General features: G+C 42.1%; 8 protein-coding genes across 8 annotated transcripts; 3 read left to right on the plus strand and 5 right to left on the minus strand.

Moving 5' to 3' along the window:
* Positions 1-223: 223 nt before the first annotated feature.
* Positions 224-1,225, plus strand: NBP35 (Fe-S cluster-binding ATPase; the record flags this gene model as incomplete). Its single annotated transcript, XM_003682694.1, has 1 exon — positions 224-1,225. One exon carries the CDS (start codon positions 224-226, stop codon positions 1,223-1,225), a length of 1,002 nt encoding a protein of 333 aa, XP_003682742.1.
* A 94-nt stretch (positions 1,226-1,319) lies between these two features.
* NUP145 (nucleocytoplasmic transporter NUP145) lies at positions 1,320-5,276 on the minus strand (the record flags this gene model as incomplete). Its single annotated transcript, XM_003682695.1, has 1 exon — positions 1,320-5,276. The coding sequence occupies one exon, from the start codon at positions 5,274-5,276 to the stop codon at positions 1,320-1,322; it is 3,957 nt and encodes a 1,318-aa protein (XP_003682743.1).
* Positions 5,277-5,568: 292 nt separating this feature from the next.
* SPC105 (kinetochore-microtubule binding complex subunit SPC105) lies at positions 5,569-7,815 on the minus strand (the record flags this gene model as incomplete). The annotated part of the gene is made up of 1 exon (XM_003682696.1): positions 5,569-7,815. The coding sequence occupies one exon, from the start codon at positions 7,813-7,815 to the stop codon at positions 5,569-5,571; it is 2,247 nt and encodes a 748-aa protein (XP_003682744.1).
* Positions 7,816-8,705: 890 nt separating this feature from the next.
* Positions 8,706-9,512, plus strand: TDEL0G01670 (uncharacterized protein; the record flags this gene model as incomplete). Its single annotated transcript, XM_003682697.1, has 1 exon — positions 8,706-9,512. One exon carries the CDS (start codon positions 8,706-8,708, stop codon positions 9,510-9,512), a length of 807 nt encoding a protein of 268 aa, XP_003682745.1.
* Positions 9,513-9,675: 163 nt separating this feature from the next.
* On the plus strand, positions 9,676-12,096 carry RIX7 (putative AAA family ATPase RIX7; the record flags this gene model as incomplete). The annotated part of the gene is made up of 1 exon (XM_003682698.1): positions 9,676-12,096. One exon carries the CDS (start codon positions 9,676-9,678, stop codon positions 12,094-12,096), a length of 2,421 nt encoding a protein of 806 aa, XP_003682746.1.
* Positions 12,097-12,211: 115 nt separating this feature from the next.
* GRC3 (polynucleotide 5'-hydroxyl-kinase) lies at positions 12,212-14,083 on the minus strand (the record flags this gene model as incomplete). The annotated part of the gene is made up of 1 exon (XM_003682699.1): positions 12,212-14,083. The coding sequence occupies one exon, from the start codon at positions 14,081-14,083 to the stop codon at positions 12,212-12,214; it is 1,872 nt and encodes a 623-aa protein (XP_003682747.1).
* Positions 14,084-14,308: 225 nt separating this feature from the next.
* RIM101 (alkaline-responsive transcriptional regulator RIM101) lies at positions 14,309-15,763 on the minus strand (the record flags this gene model as incomplete). The annotated part of the gene is made up of 1 exon (XM_003682700.1): positions 14,309-15,763. The coding sequence occupies one exon, from the start codon at positions 15,761-15,763 to the stop codon at positions 14,309-14,311; it is 1,455 nt and encodes a 484-aa protein (XP_003682748.1).
* Positions 15,764-16,093: 330 nt separating this feature from the next.
* On the minus strand, positions 16,094-17,539 carry WSC4 (Wsc4p; the record flags this gene model as incomplete). The annotated part of the gene is made up of 1 exon (XM_003682701.1): positions 16,094-17,539. The coding sequence occupies one exon, from the start codon at positions 17,537-17,539 to the stop codon at positions 16,094-16,096; it is 1,446 nt and encodes a 481-aa protein (XP_003682749.1).
* Between the last annotated feature and the right edge of the window lie 80 nt (positions 17,540-17,619).

Below are 17,619 nucleotides of genomic sequence, written 5' to 3' on the forward strand. Positions count from 1 at the left end.
ACCATAACCGCCCTTTTCCCCAACTCAAATAGTAGTAATTAGTTGTTTACTTTGATAAATCGTTCAGCCGCCCATCTCCTCCCAAAAAAAAGATCGAGAAGCCGGGTGAAAAAGACTGAAAAATGGATAATACTCATCGCCTATTAGCTTAGTAAGATATAGCAGTTGTAGAACAGTTTATCAGTGGCTCTGCGAGAGGTCTAACTAGTGAGATTAAGGTTATATGACAGTCTTAGATAAAAACTCAGGTATTATTTTGACGGAAGAGGCCAGAAAGCCTCAGGATTACGAGCTAGAACATCCCAAGGCTGAACATTGCCCTGGCCCAGAGTCCGAAAATGCAGGAAAAGGAGACGCCTGTGATGGTTGTGCAAATCAAACCGTTTGTGAGAGCTTGCCAAAGGGCCCTGATCCAGATATACCGGCAATCGTAGAGAATTTATCGAACATACGACACAAGGTACTGGTGCTCTCTGGGAAAGGTGGAGTTGGGAAATCGACATTTACAGCTATGCTAAGTTGGGCTTTGTCTGCCGATGAAGATATACAAGTCGGTGCGATGGATTTGGATGTATGTGGACCCTCTTTGCCTCAAATGTTGGGATGTGTGAAGGACATAGTGCATGAATCGAATTCTGGATGGACTCCTGTGTATGTGGCCGATAATTTGGCTACAATGTCTATTCAGTTTATGTTACCGGAAGATGATTCTGCTGTGATATGGAGAGGTTCTAAGAAGACTTCTTTAATCAAGAATTTTTTGAAAGATGTGGACTGGGATTATTTGGACTATTTGATTGTGGATACCCCTCCTGGGACTTCTGATGAACATATTTCAATTAACAAGTATATGAAGGACTCGGGTATCGATGGTGCTCTTATTGTGACAACACCTCAGGAAGTTGCTTTGTTAGACGTTAGGAAGGAGATAGATTTCTGCCGAAAGGCCGGCATTAAAGTCCTAGGGCTTGTAGAGAATATGAGCGGGTTTGTCTGCCCCAATTGCCAGGGAGAGTCACAGATTTTTAAGCCAACAACAGGTGGCGGTGCAGCATTATGTGAAGAGTTGAATATCAAATTCCTGGGTTCGGTACCGCTTGATCCACGTATCGGTAAGTGCTGTGATGAAGGTGAAAGTTTCCTGGACAGTTTCCCCGACAGCCCTGCGTCGAAGGCAGTCTTAGAAGTTGTTGAAGCTCTCCGAGATGCTGTCGGTGACTTTTAATGTAGCATATCAATATAATTACAAATGCATTTGATCGTCTATAGATTCTAGTGACGACATCTTAGGGTACATCTTTTTAGTTCTAATGAGCATGTTAGGTCCAACAACCCTTTAAATACACTCTTTCTGGTTGACCAAGTGGCAGTTTTAGTAGTTTTTGCTTTTGGGCATTGTCCAGATTTTGATGAGTATTTTGTACACGCAAAATTATCTCCTGTGAAATGATGTTGCAACAAACGAGTATCTCCGTATGACCTTTGTTCGCATCAAAAAGTGTTCTTAGTCCACTGATCAATGGATTCAGAACCTCGTTGCTACCGGTCGAGTCGAACTTCAATTTTAGGTAATTGTCATAGACTGCCAGTCCTTTAGACCAGGTTTGCATTTCAGAAATTGGAAACTTCGATAATAAGCTGCGCAATAGAACCAAGTCATTTCGATTTTCCTTTATTCCACTGATGATCAATCTGGGACCCACATACGTTACGATGACTTTCTCTGCTTCTTCGAAAGCGTGTGCTTTCAAAAGGTTTTGAGCTTCTGAAAGGTGATCATTCTCATATTTGTCCCTTAGGGCTTTCGCCTTAAAAATCAAACTTGATGGCACTTTCAATTTTTCTAGGATAACTTCATTAGGTCCACTGCTGAAATGCGAAATTTCATGATATACAATCGAATCGATCTGTTGTTTGGCAGCAAAGTCATTGGTAATAAAGCACGCAGCAAACAAGCCTTCCTTGTAAAGTTGAGCGAGTCTGAGTTGACCGATAAAGTCGCATGTGAGTTTATCACAAACATAGTCAGAGAGGTTGTCTAGCTTGTTAAATCTCATTATCTGAGCAAAATACCACAGGAAACTATGATCCAACACAGACGTGGTCCTTTTTATTTCTTGGAGAAGGATATTATCAGCCGAGTTCTGAGCACTGTATAACTTGAAAATTATTGATTTATAGTCATCTTCAACTGGAGCAATTGTTTTAGTGGCAATACTGATGAGACCTTCCAACGATAGCTCGTCAATCTTCCCATAGTACAAGTTGGCACCTAATAATGCAAGCCAGCTGATATCTTGCATACCTGCCATTTTGGCTAGATGGCTAGCCTCGATACCATTACCGGTAAGCAGCTGATAAACGCGAGAGATAGAGGGATCAACCCTTTGACCACCAGTACCCCACCTTTCCAACTCCTGAGTGGCAAGAAAGCGTACACGGGGATCGTTAGAGCCTAGCGATGCAATTAAAATGGCCAGATGACCATTTTGAGATTTGATTGCTATTTTGGATGCATTAGGAATGTCATTCTTCAAAAGATGGAGAAAGATCAAATCAAGAGCATCCGTAGTTGCTTGTATTTTTCCATCGATCTCGTCTTTCACTCGCTCAACGATCCATGAGCACAGTAATCTGTGTCTCTCGTTTTTAAGAAGAGTTTCCTGGACGGTGGTATCATTAACTTCATGAGGAAGTGCAATTGCATCGAAAAGAACCGAGCAAAGCTCCCATAATGTGTACTCTGGATGTGACGTCTCACATAAATTTGCAACGTCCTTGAACTGGAGAGAATTTTCTGTGACCTGCGGATAATTCATTGCTTGGCGCTCAGTGATAGTACTTACGCTAAGATGCTTTGAAAATAGTGCATCCATTATGCTTATGTTGTTCAGCGCAGTTGAAGGGAGGATGTGATTTTTAACACCAATTTTCCTATCTGCTGCCTTCATCAACAACGAGCAAGTAGAAGAAAATCTAGCAAAGTTAAAATTAACAAGTCGTCTCTCCTTTTCTATTTTCTTCTCCATCATTACATTATCGTTGAAATCCGCAAATAGCAGCTCGATCGCATTGTCATCCGAACGTGTAGATTCATAAGTATCAGCAAATACTGACCGTAAGTTGGAGCCAGCCAATTTTAACTGCTCGACCCAATTATTCGATATGCTGAAAGATGGTTCGACTTCCATTCCTTCAAAATCCGATTCTCTCACATCTGGCTCATAAGGTTTCTCGTCTATCAGGGAGTCATCATCCACGCAAGCATCTAATACAGCATTCATATCAACTTGATTAGCTTGTTGAAGATCGATAAGATCATTCTGCGTAATGTCTGCCGCCGTGATATTACTTTTAACAAATTCAAACCCACCCGGGATAAAATTATGAGAATCTGCCTTCGATTGGGCGAGTTGTCGTCCTTGTCTTGGAATTGTGAAATGTTGGTCAGCCGAGCTTTTAGTCCTTCTTGACTCCAGTTCTTGTTCATCAACTTCTGCATCCTCCTCATTGGTCAGACCCCAAATACTGAAATGCTTGACTTTAAAAGTCCACACACCTCCAAAAGGGTTGTAGGAGACGAAGTCCATGCTTCTCATTGCTTTGAGCCTTCTAACCAGCACCTGTACCTCATCGAAATTACACCCTTCTTTGAGTTGTCTTTTTGTTTTCTTGTCAACAGGATACACATTTTCAAGCGTGATCGTTGCCGGAACGTTCAGCCCGCAACCAATCGAGGGCTTGTGAGATTCATCGGGATAGACTTCGACCGTCTTGTTTGGGTTAAAAACGACAGCGTTTCCGAACAGTTGATTTTTCAAATCTTCAGTAAAAGATGTCAAATCAACATCGTAATCGAAGGTTATACACCCGTATCCTCTGCGGCCTATCAAAAAATTGGGTACCGCTGCAAGTTCTTTTGGAGACAAAGTTACTAATTGTTCCGGAGGCGGAGAGCACCAGTAACCTGATGCGTCTGTCTCAAAGTCTTGTTTTTCTAGAACCTCATCATGCTCATCTTCATGACTACTCAGCTTGTTTCCGTTGGCCAAAGTCTCGGCCTTTGAAACATGGTTTACGTCATCATTTTGTACAAGTTTCTTTTCAATGGAGGTTATACTTTCAGGTCCTTTTTGACCCTCGTCGTGGCTCTTGGTTTCAACAGCCTTCCCTGAGAGAAGCTTCAACTTCTTTACAGTACTTCTATTGGGATCGATCTTCAATTTGCGCATATCCGATATGTCAGCCTTTTGTAGCGAGAAAGGCGTGAAACTTTCACTTGAAATTAAACTATTATGGCCGGAAGTAGAGCTGGCGAGATCACTTGTACTTTTCTTAACTGATGCACCATGTTCCTGAGAAGCCCATTGTCTATCTTGAGATGGAGAAAAGATTCCCTGCGTTGTCAGTACGTTGGAAGTCGATTTCAGCCTCGAGCTGAGCTTGTTCATGAGACTAGATTGCGAAGTAGCAGGCAGCGAGGACAAAGGACCCACACTGTTTGAGGACACAGAATAGTTCCTCCTATTACTTGAAGTAAGGCTAGAGGCCGTGCTGCCGGTTGAACCAGTAGGTCCATCTAGGCGCGGTCTTGTATCTTTGGAAGGAGCAGTCAGTGAAGCAGGCATCTTTGATACTGAAATTGGCATATTTGTGATGTTTATTCCATAAGGATCTGGATTCATCTGTGTTACGTTATTAGTGGATTGCGACAGAGAGGAAACGTTTGAGCTGAAAAGTCTATTTCCTTGAGGTTGAACAGATGATTGCTGATTACCAAAAAGTCCTGTCGCATTCGATGAGTTACCTGCGGAAAAAAGACCACCAGAGTTCTGGCCAGTAGATGCTGCTCCAAACAGATTTGTTCCCTTACTGAGATTAGAAGCATTGTTCCCAATGCTATTGGACGAAGGCTGCCCTGCGCTGTTGCTCCTTCCAAACAGTCCGCCTCCACCAGTGGTAGCTGAGTTCTGACCAAACGAGAAACCTGAAGTTTTAGAGGTACCGCTAGTGCTACCTGTTGTTCCACCGTTGGACTGAGTGCCAAATAGATTGTTGGAACCAGTCTGTGTATTTGTAGCGTTATTATTACTGCCAAATAAAGAACCAGAAGGGCTCGGCGTACTTACAGCGGCACCAGAATCTGTGTTACCAAAGATTGAGTTGCCCTTTAGTGGTTTCTGAAGCGTGTTGTTCGCTGGCGTGGGTGTCGAGGTTGGAGTTGAAGTGTTAGCATTATTGAAAAGGGATGCCCCATTGGTATTCTTACTAAACATCACTCCCTATAAGCAGAAAATGACGGTTAGGGTGTCAATTATGCTTCACTTAGTGTTCAATTGAGAAGATGGGCAGTCTAATCCCTCCTTATCCAGTCTTGTTTACCTCTTGTTGTTGTACGCGGTTCAAAATTTTTTTCAACTTATAATGCCTATTAAAGTTCGAGCTAAAACGATGAGCAACAACAAGAGCTGTGGTATGCTACTATATACAATTCATTCACCTGCCCCGCAGGTATATCAATAATTGACTAAGAAGCATGGCCTTCAAGTAGCAAGCTGGAAATCGCCTTTATGCACTCTGCAAGACTGAAATTTTTACTCGAGATTCGTCAAACCAGGGAAGAATCCTGGCCACTTTCTTGACAAAAGTTATTGGAATGGTTGATGCTAATAAATGTCCATTTTCTATTACAGTAGCCTTGACCGTGATTTCACTTTCACCTTCGACGAAACCTCGGACAAAATCTGTCAAAGCCACGTCGTAAATGGCTTTTGTGCTGGACCTGAGGTCATAGTCCATAATTTCTAAGAGTATCTCTTTCTCCTTGTGCTGGAGTTGTACGGGAAAAAGAAGTTTTAACATGTGAAGTTCCTTAATTATTGCAATTGAACTTTTAGCACCCAGCGCAACTAACGACAGAGGATGCTTTGAAGGCATTTCCAAAACGTTTCTTAGCGTGCTTCTGTAACAATATTTGAAGAGAAGTGCTGTTTCAGCCGGTTGAATGACCTCGTAGGAATACAAGTTGCCAGCATTTAGATTTGAAAGATCGACGGATATTTGTAATGAGGAAGCGATATAAGGAAAACCTATAGTAAGTTCGGTGTTTTGATATCGTACGAACTCGACTCCCGATATTATGCTCAGTAGTTGGAGTTTGTTACGACATTTTACCACGTCATATTCTGTAAAGTTTTTTTTCTCCAACCTCATGTTGTGCTTTTGGCTTAATATGGTTAACTGTTCCTTGAGATCAAAAAGTTGCTCCTTCTTACGCTCAATCTCTTCTTTCAACTGCTCATCTTTTTTAGTAAGTTCTTGTCCATTGTTGATATTCAAGGAGTATGACGCCAACTCTTGCTTCAAAGTTTCCAATTTCACTCGTTCGTTTAAACTTGGTTCTTCTTGATAGTCATCTGTATTGTTTTCCTTCAAGAGTGCAATCTCTTTTTTAATAGAGTTCCGTAAGTTTTGTGCCTTGACCTTTAAATCTTGAACCCTGTTTAAGCTTTTTCTAACCTTTGCTCTATCTTCTTCCAGCAGTAATAAATTTTCATGCAAAACTGTCTTAATCCCGTTCAGATGTTGAGTTCTCCATTCATACCAGGACTTCTTGGCTTCTAGTTTCGAGTAACTCTTCACCAATTGTAGCTGTTGATTCATGAGCTGTCTCATCTCTTGACTGGAAGTAAAGTACTCGGTAAATAGTAAAGGCTGCGATTGTGCAGAACTTACTTGTTCGTCAAGATCATCAAACTGTTTCTTCGATTGCGTGATTCTTCTCAGTAGCTCTTTGCATATGAAGGCATTCATCTCTAAAACTGGTGTATCAAGATATAAGGCGTATAGGAGCTGATTGATCCTGAATTTTTCTCTCTGTGAAGATTGAATTGTCTTGAAGGTTATAGGATTTCTTCGCTTGTCGATGAGGTCAGTGTCGATCATGAACGAAACTCCAGTCTCGTCGATAAATTCTCGCAGAGAATGGCTTTCAACCGTCTCAACCTGTGGCTCCGTTGGCTTCAACTTTATTGGAGACATTCTTTCCATCATTGAAAGCTCCATGTCCTGATCATCGGAGCTTTCTTGCATAGGGCTACGTGGTTCAGGATTAAGTTTACGCCTCTTACTACTGGGAGGTGTTGCAGGTATTTCAGGCCCTTTCTCAGAATCATGAATCGCTGTAAGTTCCATAGTATTTCCACCGTTCTCCACATTTTCTACCGTTTTAGCTACTGGAACGGGAATCCCAGTGAAATCCATTGTTTCCTCCTTTTCTTGTGGCTCATCGTGCTTGGCAAATAGCTGCGTGATCTCCATCGACACCTCTTGATCAAACACGGGCATATACGGTTGTGTGGAGATAGCTACTGGAGAGGTCAAGTCCATCGATTGCGAAGTCACTCCATCCTCTTCATCAGAATTTTCCTGCTGCGTTGAAGTCACTACAAAATCGGTAGCTTTTCTTCTAGGTTCTCTGAAACTTGTTCTCGTCTCTGGTACAAAGTCAAAGCTATGCAACGTCACGTCCGGGGCAAAGGATACTCTTCTATTACTTCTTTCCTGTAAAGACAACGTATCGATCCTAGAAGTTGTATTATTTCCATCCAAAACATCCGCCTTTGATAAACCGCGATGAGGGAGTTGTATATTTCCTGCTATCAAAGATTGAGACCCAGCAGTCTGTGACGGCGGCAAGGACTCCGGCTGTTGAATCGACTTCAAAATGCCCTTCGCAGGAACCCCCGTAGCACCGTGCCTTTTCACCAACCCATTAGTATCACCATCAGCAGCATTATCGACTTCTCCATCCATCGTTTGGCCCGTTGTACGTCTGAAAGTGTGTATGTTGATTGTGCTTTCCATAGATGAGTACTTTGTTTACTTCTAAAGATTAAAGAAACCATGGTTACCCTGTCGAAGAGCTCAGCGGCTAACTTTTGACAAAAGACAATAAACCTTTAGTCTTCTTAAGTTGGCGCTCTATACCAGCATTATGATTTACTCGATCCAATATCATGGTTAGTGTCAGTTTTGTTGTTTTCTGGAGTCCTGCAGGACCGCAGATGCTGACAAGGTGCTCGATCGGTCTGAAAATCCTCCATGACACTTATATGAATTGTACAGTTACTCATAGCATATTACGCGGAGATATGTTACCTTGTATTGGACATGAATGCTGATAAATCATCATTCAATGGGCATTGAAAGTTCTGCAATTGATTAAATGATTTGTGTACCTCCAGGCTTGAATCCTTCTGTACAATCAAGACTAGTTGATAACTATCCCTTTATTACTCGATTGAAAGTACGCAGGAATTCAGACTAAGGCTTGCAAAATGAACAGCAGTCGATTCAGTCTGGAAAAGTAGGACTAATTTGCCAGCCAGTACAAGGCCAAGACCCTGATAGTAAAGACAATGAGAAGATAGATCCAGCAACTTTAATCAACTTTATCAACTCTCAACACTTCTAATGGCTCGTTTGAAACAGCTTATAAAGCTTTTTTCGGATTCGTTTATTCGCGCTATTAATTGAAAAATACTCATCGCAGTCCTTAGCGCCAAGACGCATCCTGATCAATTAATTTTCCTAATTGGTAAGCAATATTGCCATTCAAATAATGGTATATAGATGATCCAAAACTCTCTATCCTAATCAATTGAATCTCAATTGGCTCTCATTCGAAGGTTTTAGAGTTCACGATGAAAAGTGAAGGTTTCTTGGGAAGGAAATCGTGGTTATTCAATTTTTGCTACATATTTGTCATACATGGTGTTGTCAGTGGGATCATAGCGGGTGGTGTTGAATTTGCAATCGCTTATGGGATGTACCACAAGAATTCACAGCCCATATTACTTTGGGGGTTTCCCAATACGCTTTCCGGCGACTGTGCATTGAGTCTATTTATCCAAGTGGGAGTAACATGGGCGTGTGAAGAAATATTGGTAGGCTGGGATTGCTATCTGGAGAATACACCGATATTGCCGTTTGAAATTGAGTTACCAGACGAACCAGGCCATAAACTTTTCTGGAGATTATTCGAAGTAAAGCATGGCATCTTACGGGAAGATCGAAGTTTCCGCAGTTACATCCGAAAACAGTTCGTGAGGTACCCAAACCGAACAAAATTGTTTAATCTTTTTGCATGGTTCGTGAGTAAGCTCATAATCTCGATGATCACTGCGGCGATGATCTGGTTCTGGGTATGGCCGGTTACTATGGGGATCTTGGCTGGAATTGGCACAAAAGTTGGAAGCCATGATTACCAATTCCACGGCTGGGCCCCTCAGATAATGAAACTTATCTACGGATTTGTCTTAGGCCTCATGTCATCGCCATTGGCTATCATTGTTATCTTACTGCGAGACAATTGGCATCTCAAATACAAGGAAACCGCTAATATAACGTCCACAACTAACGAAAAGGGGGTTGATCAAGCAAGCGCTAATGATACGTCAACAGGGGATACAAATGTCGATGAAGCAGACCAATCTACTACTAATAACTAATTTAACATCTATAATAGCATATAAAGTAGATCAATCGGTACGTCGACTGTGATCAGTTTTGAAAAATTATGAACAATCATAAGCATCTCATCTCATCTCATCGCACCTTTGGAAAAGTCTAGCCAACTGTTGGTCTTATCAGCTCTTTTGGAGTGCTTTATCAATGGCAAAGAATGCGTCTCGCAAAGGCCCGCTAAAGGGCTCTCTAGATAGTAAGATTGAAGATCTGATATACCGATTACTGGAAGAAAAATCGCTTGATAAAAAAAGACTACTTTCTGCTGAGAATGAGGATGGAGTGGATGAAGCAGACACTCTATCTTTTGCCAAGGACCTTGTAGTTCCAGAAATATTCACTTTTTGTCAGACGAAGGATCTATCTATGCTGAGAGTGAAGAAAGTTATTCTTCAAAAATCCATTGAAAGAGTCCTGAAACAGGTTATAGACGAGGAAGCAGCCGAGTTTGATGGCTATGCTAGTTTTAAAGATGAATCGGCAGAATTGGTTCCTAAGGATGATAACCTTGTGCCTGTTCAGGATAATAATGAGTTTAACAAGAATATAACTGACCAGTGGGCTGTGAGAACTGGAAATAACATCACGGATGGGGAAACTGAAGCTACAGAAGCTGAAGCTGTTTCTTCTCAGGCAAAGAAGAGAGTGAAAGAAGCTGGGACGGGGAAAAGTAAGCGTCAAAAAGTGAAAGAGAATAGAACTCCTCCATCCACTAATTTAGAGTCACTAGGAGGCATGGATGATGTGATCGCGCAGTTGATGGAATTGATTGGTTTACCAATCTTGCATCCCGAAATATACCTTTCTACTGGTGTCGAGCCTCCTCGTGGTGTTCTTTTACATGGCCCACCTGGTTGTGGTAAGACTTCTATCGCCAATGCGTTGGCTGGAGAGCTGCAAGTTCCATTTATTTCTGTTTCGGCGCCATCAATTGTAAGTGGTATGTCTGGTGAGAGTGAAAAAAAATTGAGAGATCTATTTGACGAAGCAAAACAGTTAGCCCCATGTTTGGTGTTCTTCGATGAAATCGACGCTATTACTCCCAAACGTGATGGTGGGGCACAAAGAGAGATGGAAAGGAGAATTGTAGCCCAGCTCTTGACCTCTATGGATGAAATCTCTATGCAAAAAACCGACGGTAAACCCGTCATTATTATCGGTGCTACCAATAGACCAGATTCCTTGGATTCGGCATTAAGAAGGGCTGGCAGGTTTGATAGAGAAATATGTCTCAACGTCCCAAATGAAATTTCAAGAATTCATATTCTCAAGAAGATGTCGCAACATCTTAAAATCGATGGTGAAATAGACTTTATCAAATTGGCCAAGTTGACACCAGGTTTTGTTGGTGCAGATTTGAAGGCCCTAATAACAGCCTCAGGAACTTGCGCAATCAAACGTATTTTTCAAGAATATGCCGATCTGTCGGCGTTGTCTGATAGTCAAATGGAGGTTGATCAAACCGGCATTCTGGATGAAAAGGCCATGAAAAACACGGCAAACATCATTGATCCTATACCGCTTTCAACTATTCAAAAGTTTATCAAGAACTTTCCAGAGCCTCTGAATGACGAACAACTCCAGCACCTGACGATTAAGTATGAAGACTTCTTAAAGGCATTACCGACAATACAACCTACTGCTAAGAGAGAAGGGTTTGCAACAGTTCCAGACGTTACTTGGGCCAATGTCGGTGCTTTGTCAAAGATCAGAATAGAACTGAATATGGCTATCGTACAGCCAATTAAGAGACCGGAACTTTACGAGAAAGTGGGTATAAGTGCTCCGGCAGGTGTATTGTTATGGGGGCCACCTGGATGTGGTAAGACCCTTTTAGCGAAAGCAGTTGCCAACGAATCGCGTGCAAACTTCATATCGATCAAGGGTCCTGAGTTGCTGAATAAATATGTTGGTGAATCCGAAAGGGCCATTAGACAGGTTTTCACCAGAGCGCGCGCATCAGTTCCATGTGTTATATTTTTCGATGAGCTTGATGCATTGGTCCCAAGAAGAGATACCACATTATCTGAATCTTCATCGAGAGTTGTCAATACTCTGTTAACAGAGTTGGATGGACTTAATGACAGAAGAGGAATTTTTGTGATTGGTGCCACGAATAGACCTGACATGATAGATCCTGCAATGTTAAGACCTGGAAGACTGGATAAAACCTTGTTCATTGAATTGCCAAATACACAAGAAAAGCTGGATATAATAAAGACTTTGAAAGTGTCCAATGGAACACCCATTGCCGATGATGTTGATTTGGAGAAGGTAATAGCAGATGAACGCTGTAGAAACTTCTCCGGTGCTGATATTGCAGCTTTGCTGAGAGAAGCCTCGGTTTTAGCTTTGAAGAGAAGTTTCTTCAAAACTGATATGATTCATTCCGTTTTAGACAACGATCTTGATAAGGAATTTGAAGATTTAAGTGTTGGGGTGCCACAGGAGGATATTCTTGTTGCAATGCATGACTTTACAAATGCTTTAAGGAAAATAAAGCCTTCAGTGAGTGATAAAGATAGGCTGAAGTATGACAGACTGAATAAGAAAATAGGGCTGGAATGATGAGGTAGAATTACAAGGCGAGAGTATCGCAGATGATAAATAGTTAATTAATATTTGAAAAGCATTAGCCGATATTAAAACAAAATTCGAGCTGGGTTAAACTTGGCTCTTTCATTTACTTCAGATGATGGCCTCTTCTCATGACGTTTTTCCTCACTTTCCAGACATGCTCATGCTTCTTCCTCTGTTCAACGGATATGTAGGGGATGCGTTCCCCATTGAACGGGTTCCCTATAGGATACAGCTCAGATAGTGGTGCCTCGCTTCTGCCTCGCACTATGACCCATTTTTGATGAGGGTTGTTTTTGATCTTTTCAAAGTTAAAGAGGGGGATGAACACATTCATGTATTTGTTTTTAACGTCAATAGAATGTATGAGTACCAAAGAAGTGAAATACAGGGTCTCTTGTTGCTGTTGCTGTTGAATTATTGGGAACGAGTTTTTGTCGATTATAGGGCCTTCTAATTTTTGCTTGCAACAAAATAGGCCGACAATAGTACCCTCCAGAGCTGTCTTGATATCATCCTCATGCAAACCGGCGAACTCCTCTGGGAATTGTATACCTTGTAAGCCGGAAGATCCATAGCTGATTTGAAATGGAGGTTTGTTCAAGAGGGGTGAGAATTCATATTCTAAACCATATTCAGTTTTTTCCGTGGCATGAAAGTAGGAAAGGGTTTTGAATGTCCTTATTTGGTGTGCTTGAAATCTTAGCTCATCGGGGTTACTTGATACTCCTGCAATATTCGATACAATGGGGCTATATTCGGAGCGTGCCTGGGATTCGAAGGTCAGATCCAGGTTCAACTCGTTCAAATGCCTTCTTGTACCTTTGGATTCCAATAGGATAATATGTGTTGGCTTGTATCTTGATATGATGTGATTCATGATATTCAAGCCGAATCCCTTGATCCAACCAGGCAAGTTAACTAATGACGTACCCATGTGATCAAGTCCTTCCAGTTTGTGGATCAACTCATCAACATACGTCAAGTAGAGATTTGGTACCTCCTGGGGTGAGCTAGATCCCACATAACATTGCCTCAAAATTTTGAAGTATGGTTGCCCTAAGTGTCCTCCTAAAATATTGCTGGTTCGGGTTATTCGACTCAACGATATGCAATCCGGATGAGAGTACTCGGGTTGGCCGGGATCGAGATCGAGGTACAGTATTTCATCATCAACAGTTTGCCTCTCTCCATTGTAAAGGAAGTTTTCCAAAAGTAATCGCAGAAAGGTAGACTTGCCCGAGTTTTTACCGCCTATCACCATCATCCTTGTATCATATAGAGAGCTCTTATGAGCCACAGTAAGACTTTCAAGGTTATTCGACCATTCATTGGAGATTAGTAATGGTGTAAATGGATCTACACCCTCTTGCAAAAAGAAGTAAGTGCAGGAATCAGATGTGAAGCTTAATCTGGCCCCATCTCGAGGACTCCACAAGTATTTTACATCAGGAAATAAAGCGCCTGCTTTATTCAAGCCATTAACGTTGGCATTTTGAACTCTTATGACACAGCAATAGTCCTTCAAATCTTCCATCACTAGTGTCTTATTGTTTCCCCCAATGTGGCAAGCTTCTTCCCAGCCAGCAAAGTAGGAGCTTTGAATCCCTGGTATTGAGTTGCAAAGAGGGTGCCAAACATTAAAATGTTCACTGGATGCATTGTAGTGTATGTTATTGTATATGATACCGCCTTTGACAACTTGTAACTTGAAGACCCCAGAAATGAAAATTCGCTGTTTCTCTTTCAATCCAACTAAAACAGTATCACGGCTGAATTCAATTAGGAGGACATTATCATTTTCAATGGGTTTGAAGGCTTGTCGCAGGTCTTTGTACGGCACCTCATCGTCATCATATTCTGCAACATTGACACTTACGGTCACTTCTTTTGATGAGATTACCGAGGTAATTGGACTAACGGAGTCGTCTGAGTCTCCAGAATCATCAACAGTGTATTTGGGAACCTCCGCACTCATATATTATCTGCCTTTTTAAGTCAGTGGTGAATTTTTCAACTTTTCGCTACTGTTAATAATTCGCTTCTAAGACAAGTAACTCATCGAGAATGTAAAAGCTGGAACTTGATAATGCTCTTCGGTAAAAACAACAAATATTCGTTTAACCTAAACTTACAAATAACGAATGAATATAGAACAACATAGATTTAAAGACCTTAAAAAATAATATGGAACCGGATATCTTCAAACTACAACCTGTGGGTATCTTGACAACTTGACAGTGGAATGATCATGAACTCCCGTGTTCAATTCATCTCTTTCACCTTCTGTTTCAAACTCATCTTCAAGCAATAGGCAGAATAAGTAGTCTTTCATCATGATGGCAGATAGTAAAGTATCTTCATAGTCTTCGAGATCATTCTCATCAGCGAGGTTTAGCGACACCAATTTCGTTATTAGATCATCATCTTGAATACTATCGACGTTTCCACTACTTCTTTGCATCGAACTGAAGCATTGGCCTTGGTTATTGAAATGAGATGAATTCTCAAAAGTTTTGTGCCTTGGCATTAGTATTGGGACTGACGACAAAGGTGGTAATACTGAAGCTCTGTCATGGGATATAGTTTGAGCTCCAATAGGTGGTAGTGAAGGGACCGCTGGATAATTTCTGTTGCCAAACGCACCTGTGCGTGGAGAACTATTCATGGTGGATCCTCCAAGTAAAGGAGAAACGTTTGCTGTCATTTCATTCCTCGCAAAAGGCTGCTGATACCCACCTTGGACAGATCTAATGTTTGTCATGTTATGAGCCAAAGTGGAAAAGAAAGAAGCAGCATTTGTCGCCGCGACAGAATTTCTTAGTAAAGTTTCGTCGCTTACTATTGGAGGCAGAACAGTTTGTAATCTTGCTCCTAATTGTGGTGTGTATACAGGCTCATAAGAAGGAAGCTCATTGGCGACTAACTGTTGCAAGGAGATCAATGGCATCCCCACATTGGTTGGAGATTCTGAACCAGTAGGCGAGGGAGCTGCCACATTATTCTTCTTTTCATCCGGCTTGCTCACTTTCAAAACTCTCTTAGAACCAGATTTGGGCCCCCTCTTCTTCTTCACTTGAATGTGTGATTCGATGTGAATCTTCAAGTGTTTCTTCAAATCCTGCGGTCTCTTGAAATTCTTGCCACATTTTGAGCATTTGAAAGGCTTTAAAGAAACATGGACCCTCAGATGAGATGTAATATGGTCTCGTTTCTCAGTCTTGGCTTGACAGTTCCCCCATTTACAGTTTAATTGTAAGTTCTGTTGGGATCTACGGCCCACGTGATCCTTGCATAGATGGTGATATAACAGTTCAGCCTGGTTAAACACCTGTCCACATTGGTCCCACTGACACACCAAGTGCTCTTCTTCTGATCCAGACGATATTTCACTTTGTGGTGTGCTCACATTAGTCGAATTTTGTTCATCGTAACTTGATCTCCTAGTTCCTTCGGAGTGATAAGTATCGTTATCACTATGATCATTGCAGCTGCCATTTGAAGAAGCACTCGACGCTGGCGAGGGCATATTTCCGTGATTCTTTGCACTGCCATCGTTACGTTGCAAACCCCTCAACTCGGGCAAAGCAGACTTATTGGAAGGTTTTGAGACCCCTTCCTCGCTCTCGTAGTTCAAAATATCCTTCAGCAATACCATCCTAACCTTCTAACCTTTCTAAACTACTGAAAAACCTTATCTGGTGACTTATGAGTGGTCTTTAAATGAGTAGATTTGTTGCAGAATCTCAGGGTCCAAATAGAGTGGCTTGTGCGCATCCGTGCAAGGCGACGGAAAGTCAACGCTAATGTTTATAATTAAGATAATTATAATAGTATTTATTAGGCTATAAGCAAACGAAAGTATTATCTATGTGTTGATTGTGGAATTATGTGTTAAAGGATTAAAAGGATCGAACCTCTGGGTCGGTGTGCTTATGATAGAAATTTTCGTGAAATTTTCGTGAAATGAGTGTAATCATTTGTGTAATTATTCATTGATTACTCGTAGAACTTTTCTTGAATAGTCTATGTCGTCCGCTAAGGAGACCGCTGATGGGTTTTCCTGTGATAGTAGACGATGTGGGTCTAGTCTTTGGTCCATGATTATTGGATGTGGGTTGGCGAAGTCAGCTGATTCGTCATCGAACGAATTTCTTCTAGTTCTAGGAGTTGTATCTATGATTCCCTTCTCGTCTGCGTAAACGAATCCTTGTGACCCTGAAGAGGATCTGTTCCCTGGGTAGTTCATAGAGTCGGCGTAATTGGGGTTATGAGGACCTCTTGGAGATAGAACTGCTGCACCATATTGTTCCTCGAACTGTTTCTGCTTTCTACGTGGTCTGATGAAGAAGAACCAGATTATTAGGAGGAGAATTGCTAGTGCAACAATCCCAACAGCGACAAATGTGCCTGCGACTTTTCCGGGAGAGTGCCAAAATCCTTTGTTCTGATTATCACTAGTTCTGTTAAGGTTGGTTGGCGCGAGGGCGAGTGTGCTGCTGGCAAGCGAGGAAGTAACCACCAGGGTCATTGTTGTCAGAAGTTGTGATACCTGCGTGGTCTGAGTATTTGAGGAATTAGAATTTGATGGGGTTTGCGTGAGGGTTCTCGTAGCCACAGAGTAGATGACAGTTGTTGTTATCCCGTTGCTGCTGCTGCTACTGCTGGACGAGCTGGAGCTTGAGCTGGAGCTTGAGCTTGAGCTTGAGCTGGAAGAGCTGGAGCTTGAGCTTGAGCTTGAGCTGGAAGAGCTGGAGCTTGAGCTTGAGCTGGAAGAGCTGGAGCTTGAGCTTGAACTTGAGCTGGACGAGCTGCTTGAACTGGATGAACTGCTCGAACTGCTAGAACTGCTCGAACTAGACGAACTGGTAGTACTAATACTACTGGAACTACTTGACCTACTGGAACTCGTCGTACTGCTCGAGCTACTGGAACTCGTTGTACTGCTCGAACTTGTCGTACTTGTCGAACTGCTTGAACTTGAGCTTGAACTTGGTGTACTGCTGGTGGAAGTCGAACTAATCGAGCTAATAGTACTACTGGAACGGCTCGTTGTGCTTGTAGTACTGCTTCTTGAGCTACTAGTACTCGTTGCCACAGTGCTTGAACTCACACTGCTTATCGTGGGAGTCCCCTGTCCCAGGTACAAATACTGGTACAGGCCCTTAGCATCGTTCCCACAACTCTCAGCTGGATACCCATCACACTTATCACTACACTCATCCAACGACGTTGTACGACTTGGACCAGTTTCAGAACACCAACAGTATCCACCTTTCAAAACAGCATACTGAGAGCCAGCACAATGCTCTGAACACCAACCATTACTTTGATACTGCCAAGATACACCATTCCCATTGGCAGTGTTCTCACTCGAACAGAAGCTTACCGCATGCACCGCCGGCAGCCATACGAGCAACGAAACCAAGAACATCACTTACCTGTGAGTATCAAATTGAGGCTTCAATTACTTCAAAAGACGCTTCATTAAATCCTCCCCAACTGAGAGAACTA

Source organism: Torulaspora delbrueckii, chromosome 7 (genome assembly GCF_000243375.1).
Source record: "Torulaspora delbrueckii CBS 1146 chromosome 7, complete genome".
In the NCBI taxonomy this organism is placed as follows: Eukaryota; Fungi; Ascomycota; class Saccharomycetes; order Saccharomycetales; family Saccharomycetaceae; genus Torulaspora; species Torulaspora delbrueckii.